Raw genomic sequence first — 11,643 nt, 5'->3', positions numbered from 1 at the left:
TGCCACCCTTCAGCTGGTTCTGTGCGTGATAGCCGTGACAGATAAGCGACGGAGCGATGTTAAAGGTTTTGCACCACTTGCTATTGGGCTGTCAGTGGGACTTGGGCACTTTGCAGCTGTAAGTGAATCACAATCCTATAATTTTGCTAAATCTGTGTTTGAAATTTATAGCAACTTTAACAAGATCAACAGTAGACAAAAATAATTTCAGCAGACAACTGTATGTGGTAGAGGAGACTCTTAAGGGAGGTTACCACTTCAGCTATTGGACAAGGGTTTCATTTAAACAAGCGGTTGGACAAAATAGAAGCATTATTCAATACCAATAGCTCTGCAGTAAACAGAAATTGCTGAAGTTTTTTATGTTCGATTTTTGTTCAATTTTTTTTCTTTTTCTTTCTTTCTTCTTCAAATAACATTTCCTGGCAACATAAGGCAACTTGCAGAGGTACAAAGGGATCACAGCCTAGATCGCTGGTGCCAAAACTAACTTGTATAAGAAGTTTTAAAAATCATTACCACATACGCTAAACACAGGAAAACTGCATTACAAAGAGGAACAGTGGTCACAATTAGGCCCTCACCATGAACAACTTTAAAAAATACTTTGGTTTATTTTGGTCACCACTAAAAGTCTCAAATGTATGCATGTCAACAGATTTGCTGCATTTTTTTGTACTGTAAGTCTCCCTTAATTTGTACATGCATAAGCTAAGCACATATTCCCAAATTACTGACATGAATTCCATGAATATAATTTGTTTATAACTGAATTTGCCATTTACAGATAAGTTTCACTGGATGTGCTATCAATCCCGCTCGCTCCTTTGGACCAGCCTTGATACGTAGTGAAATGAAGAACCACTGGGTAATATCAGCTAACAGTTTAAAGCTTCTTTTTTTTATCCATTTTCTTTTGTTATGACAAATGTAGCTAATCTCTGATTTAATTCCAGGTGTACTGGCTGGGGCCCATGTGTGGTGGCATAGCAGCAGCTCTTATCTATGATTTCCTTCTGTATCCACAAACACAAAACTTCAGTACGCGCATGTACATCCTGCTTAATGGTCCACAAGATGAAAACGATGCAGTTGAAATAACTGGAGAAGGCAGCAGCAGTCCAGGGCCAAGTCAGTGGCCAAAACACTGAACAACATGCAACATTTTAGCTTTTCTGTCTGTCAGCACATCTATAAACAACATATGATTTACAGATATGCTTTGAATGTGGCTATTGATTATATTTTTATTTTTGCAGTGAGTGTTTTTTTAGTTGTGTTTATTTTTTTTAACCAATGAGTATATTACAATAAAGATCTGTTTTCATCCAGTTTCAGTGTTTTCCTCTCAAACAATTTACTAATTTAACTAAGTTAGTTAAAACTAAGTTCAAAGTAAGGTCAACGTATCCTTATTTACATTATGCAGTTACCAGAATAACACAATGTATATATAGATCTCCTTGACCTTGACGTTAGTTTCTTTATAATTTATTGCATATTGTATACAGTATTATTCTATTCAAGGTGTTTGGCAACAGTCCCAAAAATCTCTGTGGTAAAACAACACAAGGATGTGGATCAAGTAATTGCACATAAGATCACTTTAAATTCTTATTAAGAAAAAGCATGATTAGACAAGATGTGGCCATCATGTAGATTTCCTGTTTAGCTGTGTCACAAGAATGTCCTTTCTCCATCTACACATACGGCCCCTCTCACATCCCGTTTTATGGCTTATGGGTATTTGATGATCCACACACCCTAATCATTGAATAACCATCAAGTTACTTTAAACTCCACAACCAAACATTTCTCAACAGAAACCCTGCCGTCGGAGGGCAATCCAGCCAAGGTTGGTAAAATAGATACAAGTTATTGTTAGGTTAAGCACCAATCAGGGGCATGATAACCACTGTGGTTGGATGCACATCCCCTTGTTGAGTATTCCCATTATTCTGCTTTGTGTGAGACAAACATTAACAAACATGTCTGTCCCAAATAATTTTGCAATGTCCTGTGAGGGAGTAAAGGTGTACATTTTGTTATATTGTGACCCTTTTTGCCACACAGCTAGGCAGGTGAAATCCATAATGGAAAATCACTCTGATGTATAACAACAAACTTTAATGCAACATTAAGCATAAATGCAACAGATAGACATGCGAGGGAAAGAGGATATAAAGATCTGGAAAGCCTGGATAAATCAACATATTTCATTATATTTAATTGCAATGTCTGGAACAATCAGAATCAAAATATTTATCTACATTCAGGAGATACATGATTCTTTTTGGCTTTCCTCCGCTCAAAGAGGAATACTGCTATGCTCTGGTGTATGTTACCACAACTCTGTCAGTTTGGTTCCTCATAAACCTGCCAAGGTGCACTGCTTCTAAATTTATCAATGAAAGATAGCTGTGCTGATGGGTTTATCTCACTTATATGACATGATACTTCTTCACATGTTTTTTTATGGTGGAATTTCAGAGACCGGTCATGTGACGGATGCCAATCTAAAATCTCCTTCCTTTGTGTGTTTAACCTCGGAGGTCAGAGCATTGTGTTTAGCCTCTTGTTTTGAAGTTTGTCCTCAACAACATGGACAATGCTCTTTTTGTTGCCCCTCAGTCATTTTGTCTGAGACTGTCCTTCATCAAATTATTTGGCTCTCATGTTGAGCTTGATTATTCCATGACTTGGCATGGGAGAGTGTTCAGTGGTCCGCTCATTATCTTTATCTAGACAAAATAAACAGTTGGGAATGAAGGCTTAACCTGATTTAAACTGTTTTCACAGTGACAAGTTAACAGTGTAATATTCAACCCCACAACATGGCCTATCTAACACACATCCTGAATAACCTTAACGTTTTTTGTGATAGAAAACTAGTGTCCTTTATGTTCACTTAACAAATTAATAGAAATACAGTAAATGATAAGGATTTGAGAAACACATTTTTGGCTTTGGTATTTTCATGGGATTTGTTGTCAAAAAGAAAAATATAGAGTAACGTCTGCATTAATAGGGACATACACCGGCTTCCTTAGAACCCAGCAGAACATGAAGAGTAACGTCTCCAACCTGAGGACGACTTGGCTTTAACCTTAACCCCCCACTAGCCCTCTTAATCCCGTCTCCACATACTGACTGATGCTGGGCCCTTATCTTCAACCCAAGAGTTACTTACCATGCTCACTCCCTTTCTGCTTTTCATCAGTTTTTGGCAAACTTTCAATAAACACTGTGTCAGAAAGGGGGGTTGTGGAGGGGTGGGGCACTGCTAGATATCTGGTGAACTGTGTGCAGAACTCTGTGTATGAAAAACAAAGTGCCAATCAAAACTGCAGAGTACAACAGTTCTCACTTCCCCTTTTTATGACCACTGCAACTACACAGATGTCATGGAAATGATCCCTCAGCTCTTTCCAGTTTACACTACTGGCTTACATTTTCACAGCTTTGGTGTTTTTCTCCAAACATCAGCACAACACCTTTAGGTTCAGTTAACAGTCTTTGTAACTGCAGGGCTATAAACACTTGTCAGAGGGTGAATGGTCCAACTACTACAAACTACTTCAGAGGTCCTGACCCGTGAAACTGCTTGGTAAACACAGATAAAAACAGGCCACAGTGTTCACATTGGTTCTGTCAAAGTGAAAGGCAGAGTCCATGATTGATTGATTGATAAGTAAACCAAAGGGTCAAACCACCACCAAAAATCAAAACAAGGGATTTAAACCTGATATCACTCTCAAATTGATTAACAGGTGTTTTAAAGCACAGACTAACACTTGGCGACAATTAAGTCAGGTTATCAATGTTTTCTGCTGCTGTTAAAGGTTTGTTTACATCAATAATGTTTGTATATACAGCATACAAATTGTTGTACACGCGTATTTAGTGAATAATATCTAATTCCGATTTTTTTTTTAAACAGGCTTATACAAATAATGGTAATAAAATCAACTGTGTAGGTGGATACACCTTGAAATTATTTATTTAACAAATTATGGATGGGCCTTTAATGATTGACATTGCAGTGTAATGCTCCGCTGATTCCAATGTGCTGTGTGACTATCAAGAAATTCAGACCCTGCAGCTCAGTAGTTGTTGTTTAAAATGTATGCACATAACACATGGAGGTCTACACTCATAAACACACACGTCCAAAAAAACACATTAATATGACTGCTGTGACCTCTGTGGTCCGTGGTAGATATTCAGTAGCTGCGTGTCTGTGTAATGTAAAATGCTACAGGGATTATCATCAGGAAAGGGTGGATTTCAGATTTGTCCTGCCCATACACATAACATATAACACAACCAATATGTTATGTGTGCAAACAGAGCAGTGTATGATCTGACGGCTTCAACCATAGCAGACAAAAATAGTGTGCAACACTGCCGCCCTCTGGTCTAAATGGGATTTAGGCCTGCATGTTATTAGTCACACTAAAGGTCACAATGCAGTTACATCAATAACTAACAGACTAACATCTTTCCATCCTTCCAAAAACCATGTCCTCTTTCATTTCACTCAGGCCTTTCAGACAGAGACAAATGAAACCCCAATATTACCCATTAAGAAACATGTTTAAGTAATATCATGTGGCCTCCTCGTGCTCAGTATCATGTCTTGCCTGCACATTAAGACACAGACTACTTAATATTTTCATCCAGTGTATCTGGAAAGCTCTCTCAGTTTTGTAAGGCTACAAGCTAATTGGTGCTGGAACTGTGTTTGATAGTGTTTTTATTTCTGAGAAAACATGATATGCAACAAATTAGATATATATATGATGGAAGAATTTGTTGCTCCTCATATAAAAATTAGTGGTAGGTGGTGCCGACTTTGCTGCATTAGGTCTGGTTTAACCGCAAGGCAAAAAAAATAATAATTATACATTTAAATATAAGCTAGTTACTGAGCAAATTAATGCATGTGTCTAGACAGATTAGCAGTGTTTAATGTCATAACTGAGTTGTGACATTAAACAAATTAAATCAAAAAGACATTGACGAAGTACATATTATACAAGTGCAAAATATCTCCATGGCCGCAGACAAGGTGGCAGGAACAATGTTGCAGATAAGAACCTAAGTGATCATAATAGTATTGTTTTTGGTGTCTTATTAGAAGACATAAAAATTGACCTCTGACAATCTCTGACTTATGATTTAATTATTTTATGTTTATATATATTTATATATATGTGTGTGTGTGTATTTTATCCCCTTATATACCCTTTTTAAGTTGGCTGTTAATGTAATGATGAAAATGTACGCAATGTATAACTAATGACTGCCTTATTGTTTGTAATCTTGTCTTTGAATAATAAAAAATTAAATTAAATTAAAAAAACACCACACAGCCGAAGAAACCGGAAGACGTTTAGCGGCAGTTCCGGTTGGAAAGGTGTAAAGATGTCGCCGTCCTTATTTAATTTTGTCGACGCTAAAGACAAATTCACGGTGAGAAATCGTAGAATTGCCTTTCTCTATTAAAATACGTATTATTATATTATATACCGTAATTAAACCCTTAGCTAGATAGCAGGTTTGTTATTATAAGTCACTGCTTGTTCTTGTTCTCTTAGTGTTCACAAATAAGTTAGCAGGTAGCAAATGCTAGCTAAGCTAACAAAAACGCTATATAACGATGCATTTTCTCTCAATGTCCTCTTCTTCCCTCTCACTACAGACGTCTGCCAGAAATGCTCTAGCTGGTAAAACTGGCAAACATTTGGTAAATGCTTTCAACCAGATTCCTGGGAAGTAAGTAATGTTAATGTAGACTCTGTACAAGTTGTGAATACACATCAATAACGTTAGTTTAGCAAATAGCGAAACGTCTTTTCACTTATCTGTTACAGTGAGACAGAAAAGAAGACCACACTTGATCAGGCGCTCAAGGGTGTTCTTGGTGATCAGATTGTAAGTAAATTTACGGTCATCTATTCTAAATTATTTTAACAAACCTCATTAAATTATCCAAGCTGTGTATGAAAGTCTGAATTTGAATGCGTGTTTGTCTGCAGGCAGAGCAGAAGGCAAGCTGTGATGACTACTTGTCTCTCATCTACCTGAGTATTGATGCAGTTACACAAGGTATGTTACTCTCCGTGTTTTTGACTTGTAGGAAGGACTGCAGTGAGTGAAGGAATACTTGTTTTTGTGTCATATCATTCAAATTGCCCGCCCCTCGTGGGATTACATATCAATCAGTATTATCTGTATTGCCCTTATATAATACTAGACTTCATGTTCCAAAATAAAGACACATACCATGCATCTTCCTAAACGATAGAACAGAAAGTAACAAAACATGCTTTACACACAAACAGAATTGAGACATTAAAAGCTGAACATACACAACATATACCCACAAATGTCATCTTTAACTATAAGACACTTAGACTACTACCATGTATTTCCAAAAATGTAGGATTGAAGCATAGTTCTTCTTGTTTAGGTCTTACTTAGTCTGGCTCCATGTCATTTGAGTGACTTTTTGATTCCTTGTAAGTTCACTTTTTCACATTATTTTCTAAGTCCAAAACCTGAGTTAAATTGCCCCTTACCCCTGCTGCTCTGCTTTTAAACTTATTTACTTACCACTGGTATCTTTGTCGTCAAAGTGCTCCTATTTGCCCTAGTTGCCAACCTCTGTGTTTTGACTACACACAACCTGTACCCAAGGCTCAGTTAGAACCAATGTCCGACAGACTACCTAGTACTGGTGGACATGGGTAGGGTTTTTCAGTTCACCCCCAGGTTTGGAAAAACTGTTTGTTACTGAGTGATTTGTAAAGTGTTTACTTTTGAGCAAACTGACTAAACTGCATGTGTGGAAGCACCTTAAGTCTTTGGAGCAAGATTTCGCACCTCACACAAAGATTAAGACTTGTGGTGATCAAGCTTTTGCTGTCTTGTTTCATTCTCTTCATGTAGGTATCTGTTCTGCTACAACTCCTTTCATTCTGCTGGGAGATGTACTGGACTGCCTTCCTCTTGACCAATGTGACAAAATATTCTCTTTTGTCGAGGAGAATGTTTCCACCTGGAAATCGGTAAATAAGCTACAGACTCTCAGTAAAGGCCGTTGAAGTATTTCTCCAGCGTAATACAGATAATCACTATGTCTGCACTCCTCCCTTTTCCTAGAATTCGTTTTACACTGCCGGGAAGAACTACTTGTTGAGAATGTGTAATGGTAAGGCTAGTATTTAATTCTTGTTGATGAACAAGACTTTTTAAAAGACATAGCTGTTTGTAACACACCTCTCGATCTGTGTAGATCTTTTAAGGAGGCTGTCCAAATCTCAGAATACTGTATTCTGTGGACGAATCCAGCTTTTCCTGGCACGTCTCTTTCCTCTGTCTGAAAAATCAGGTAAGAGCCACATTTGTGTATGTTATCTTTAACATAAATAAGACAACATAAACCTCCCATGGATGTAATGTATAATAGTTTATAATGTGTGGCCACCATCTTCTGACCTCGTCCGATTGCACTATTTTATGTACTGCCATTTGTGTTTATTCCAGGTCTCAATCTACAGAGCCAGTTTAATCTGGACAATATAACAGTGTTCAACAAAAATGAACAAGAAAGCACTCTCGGCCAGAAGGTGTGTGTTGACCCTTGATAATGATTGTGAGAATTTTAAATGTAATCTGAAAAGTAGTTTAATCTTATTTAATGGTTCCATGTTTATAGCACACAGAAGAAAAGGAGGATGGTATGGAGGTGGAGGAAGGAGAAATGGGAGAGGATGATGCTCCTGCACCATGGTAAGTGAAGGTCATGCTTTAAAATACACAATAAAGTTTGTCCATGTTTGTTTTTTTTTTTTTTTTTTTTTTTTTTTAAATGGCACTTTTGCTTGTTACTGTTAAGTGAAAAAAAAAAACTTACTTTACTTTCAGTTCCATTCCAATTGACTACAACTTGTACAGAAAGTTCTGGTCGCTGCAGGACTACTTCAGAAACCCTGTGCAGTGTTACGATAAATTCTCTTGGATGACATTCCTTAAGGTAATGCACCTGACCACAAAGCAGAGAAAATTTAGCTCCCTTGCTCTCCATTTGTCAGATCATAACAAATACCAAAGTAGATGCTAAAAAATAATGACTCACTGCCAAATTCCTTTTGTCCTGCACAGTTCTCAGATGAAACCTTGGCAGTGTTCAAGAGCTACAAGTTGGACGACATGCAGGCCTCTAAGAGGAAGCTGGAGGAGCTGAGAGCATCTGGAGGAGAACATGTCTACTTTGCCAAGTTTCTAACAAGTGAGAAGGTGTGAAAACTCTTTTTACCCCAGGAGTAATTGGCAGTTCACATACTTTTATTCAGCTTTGAGGCTGTTTTAAAGGCTGAATGAGATATTAAAATTCCACTTGCTAAACAATAAGATGGCATAGTAGTCTCATTTTTTTAAATGTACTATAGATACTTTATTTCTGTATTTTGTCAGTACTGTACAGTATTTCCGTACCATGTTAAAATAAGTTTAATAAGTGTTAATAAAAGTATTTATTTATAATCACTGATGGTATCTGTATTGAATATGTTCCTTTTTATTTATGCAAGTAAAGAAAGGTATAGGTTGGACATTACCTCACTTCTTTTTCTTTCCTCTTCATCTCCAGCTGATGGACTTGCAGCTCAGCGACAGCAACTTCAGGCGGCACATTCTACTGCAGTACCTCATCCTCTTCCAGTATCTGAAGGGTCAGGTCAAGTTTAAAAGGTGAAGCATGTCCCTCCTCGAACTTTTGTAGAACAGTAAACAAACTTTCATTTGTGTGAAAAAACAGTCATCAGGTGTTGGGGGTTCATATTTTGTATGTCTTTGTCATCATACAGCTCCAGCTGTGTTCTGAATGATGACCAGACTACGTGGATTGAAGAGACAACTAAACTGGTTTATCAGGTCAGTCCTAACTGCTTACTGTCTCCCCATTATCTTACCTGTTCTGAAGTTAAGATTTAGCTGGATCATTATAGACTTGCAGTAGGTACTTAGAAAGGGTAAGCACACTGAAATCAGGAAAAACATTTTTACACTTACCAACAACGGTATGTTGCCATGCTGATAACTTTGGTTTGATTTGGTGAGGTTCTGAGATATCTGCCATTTAGACAGTTTTCCTTGTTATTTGCATTCCAGAGAGAGAAAAGCAAACCTGTATTAATCTGTGACTGTTCTCTTGTAGCTGCTGAGAGAGATCCCCCCTGATGGAGACAAGTTTGCCACCATGGTTGAGGTAAGCCATGCCTTGGTAATAAATGAGGCTCATCTGTACACACTTTCTGTTAAGTTTTGTTGTTAGAGTTCACAAGTCACACTAGAAATGTTTCTCATCTTTGACAGCATATCCTCAACACAGAGGAGAACTGGAATGCCTGGAAGAATGAGGGATGCTCGAGCTTTGTGAAAGAACGGTACAGCAGCCTCATGTTACAACGCAGTCGTGGCAGATTATTCTTTTATTTGATTGCTTTATACATTGATTAGTCCTTTTTTACAACAAAAGAATGTTGTGTGGGAGCTTGGGCTAGCGTGACAAAAGTCATGTTTCCTCTTTAACAGGACAGTAGATGAAAAACCCAAAAGACCCACCAGAAAAAGACAAGCTCCAGAAGACTTCCTTGGAAAAGGACCGGACCGCAAGATTTTCATGGGAAAGTATGTGATCTAATACAGCGGTGGGCTAGCAGAGTAGTGCAGAGATGAAGGCAAATGTTTTATTTATTTTTTTAATATTAAGTCCTATAGTCTTTAGAATATCTTTTGAATAAAGTAGTGAAGCTCAGCCAGCTCGAGGCGTGTTGCTCTGTTCAGATCATGTGTTTGTCTGCAATATGTGGAGACAAATGAAAAGAGATCTTTTTTTAATAATCAATCCTAGACTATGACCAAAGTTAAAGTGGAATGAACAACAATCTGTGGCGTTTACTTCCATAATTCAAGCTGTTCTGTGTTTTGTTAGTGATGAGTTGACTCGACTGTGGAACCTGAACCAAGACAACATGGAGGCCTGCAAATCAGACAACAGGTCAGTGGTTTAGAAAGCAAAGCGGCAGTTAAACAATCTACAATCACATTTTTGTATATATCAGAAAATTGTTTTTTTTTTTTTTTTTTTTTTACATCTGATGACTTGCATTCAGGGAGTTCATGCCATCACTGGACGAATTCTTTGCGGAGGCCATTGAACAGGCCGACCCTGCTAACATGGTGGAGGAAGAGTACAAGTAAGTTTGCCCTGTGACATGTCTTCTCAGAACTTTTGAAAGCCAGTTTGCAAGAACAAAATCCTTAAAAAATCCCAAAGAGCTTTTCCCCCCAAAAGAGCATTACTGGCTTAGTTCCCAGTTTCCTCTGTGTGCGTTTGTGTGACTCCTGTGTTTCTTCCTGTACATGATTGCAGGGTTGTGCGGAACCCAAACTATGGTTGGCGCGCTCTGAGACTGCTGTCCAGGAGAAGTCCGCACTTCTTTCAACCAACTAACCAGAAGTTCAAGAGCCTGGCAGATTACCTAGACAGCATGGTCAGCAAACTGGCCAAAGAACTGCCGGTGGGGATTTATTTATTTATTTTTTGAAAACAGTATTCATCATTATAAAAAGACTGCATGATGGCTACAAAAACTGTTGACAAACACTAATATAGTGATTTTCATTCAATGCATACAGAAGGATATCCCTTCTGAAGAGATCAAGACAGGAGAAGAGGATGACGACGATAATGGAGACAATCTTCTCAAAGACAGCAATGACAGTGAGTTTGAATTGTCACTTATTCAACACAATACTTCTTGTTTGGGGTCATATCCACCATTTTTATCCCACCAATATAAACTCTTTCAACTCTGTTCCTTCAATATCAATCTCTATTTTTAACACAGAGGTAAATTAATTTAGGAGAGGAATGAATTATCCTAAATTCAAGATTGTCTCATGGAATATATGGAGCATTTATTTACATCCTAACATGCATCTTAAACTAAACTAAAATTTAATAAACTCTGGTTTATCCTTCCCCCAGGTTGATCTATCCTCCACATCTCTGCTCATTTCCAACCTTTTTAGATTAAGTCTTTTTGTTTTTAAAATGCCCCCCTATTGTGTCTTTCTTCCAGGTCCGAGCATACAGAGCAAGATGGTGACAAACCAGCAGATGGATGACATAGCACCCAAACTGGGCTCTCAGTGGAAGACGCTGGCTTCTCATTTGGAGATGAAGGCGGCAGAGTTGCGGGAGATTGAAACAGACAGTGAAGATGTTGACATGCAGGCCAAACTGCTGCTTGTAGCCTGGCAGGACAGAGAGGGAACACAAGCTACTGTGGAGAGCCTGGTCACAGCTCTGAATGCTGCAGGATTCTCCCAGATTGCAGACAGCCTCAATGAGGCTTAAAGTAGATCCTTCATGACTTAAATAATCAGTACCTCCATTAAATTGTTGCAGCATTCTTTTCCATACCAAAAACAATTGGAGAATACTTTTTTTTTTGTATGTAGTTTAGGTAACCCACATTTTTTCACTGTAGAAAATTCAATAAATTTTTTTTCTAATAAAACATTTGATAGACCTTTAATTATGCTCCCATTCAATTAAAGAATCTCACA

The 11,643-nt window shown here is 37.9% G+C and overlaps 2 protein-coding genes across 2 annotated transcripts in view; both read left to right on the top strand.

Annotated features, from left to right (window-relative positions):
- The window catches only part of LOC122887319 (aquaporin-1-like), a 4,161-nt gene extending 2,830 nt beyond the window's left edge, over positions 1–1,331 (top strand). Inside the window, exons 3-5 of the mRNA XM_044220418.1 lie at positions 1–118; positions 788–868; positions 957–1,331. The exon at positions 1–118 is cut by the window's left edge and continues 44 nt beyond it. Of these exons, the coding sequence (XP_044076353.1) occupies positions 1–118; positions 788–868; positions 957–1,151 (394 nt within the window). The 3' untranslated portion in view covers positions 1,152–1,331. The remainder of the gene's footprint in view (positions 119–787; positions 869–956) is intronic.
- A 4,041-nt stretch (positions 1,332–5,372) lies between these two features.
- thoc1 (THO complex 1) lies at positions 5,373–11,612 on the top strand. The gene is made up of 21 exons (XM_044218533.1): positions 5,373–5,475; positions 5,705–5,778; positions 5,877–5,937; positions 6,042–6,111; positions 6,955–7,073; positions 7,168–7,216; positions 7,301–7,396; positions 7,552–7,634; positions 7,724–7,797; positions 7,933–8,041; positions 8,170–8,304; positions 8,657–8,757; positions 8,874–8,940; positions 9,224–9,274; positions 9,382–9,452; positions 9,601–9,696; positions 10,001–10,066; positions 10,182–10,265; positions 10,442–10,589; positions 10,708–10,792; positions 11,154–11,612. Exons 1-21 carry the CDS (start codon positions 5,428–5,430, stop codon positions 11,429–11,431), a joined length of 1,965 nt encoding a protein of 654 aa, XP_044074468.1. The 5' UTR covers positions 5,373–5,427; the 3' UTR covers positions 11,432–11,612.
- Positions 11,613–11,643: the final 31 nt, after the last annotated feature.

Source organism: Siniperca chuatsi, linkage group LG13, assembly GCF_020085105.1.
Source record: "Siniperca chuatsi isolate FFG_IHB_CAS linkage group LG13, ASM2008510v1, whole genome shotgun sequence".
Classification (NCBI taxonomy): domain Eukaryota; kingdom Metazoa; phylum Chordata; class Actinopteri; order Centrarchiformes; family Sinipercidae; genus Siniperca; species Siniperca chuatsi.
This window is presented reverse-complemented; position numbering and strand designations above follow the sequence as displayed.

Coding starts and splice junctions, on each gene's coding strand:
- thoc1 (XM_044218533.1), top strand. CDS start 5,428: ATGTCGCCGTCCTTATTTAATTTTGTCGACGCTAAAGACAAATTCACG. Junction 7,217..7,300: donor CTTGTTGAGAATGTGTAATG/GTAAGGCTAGTA, acceptor CGATCTGTGTAG/ATCTTTTAAGGAGGCTGTCC. Junction 7,635..7,723: donor AAAGCACTCTCGGCCAGAAG/GTGTGTGTTGAC, acceptor CCATGTTTATAG/CACACAGAAGAAAAGGAGGA.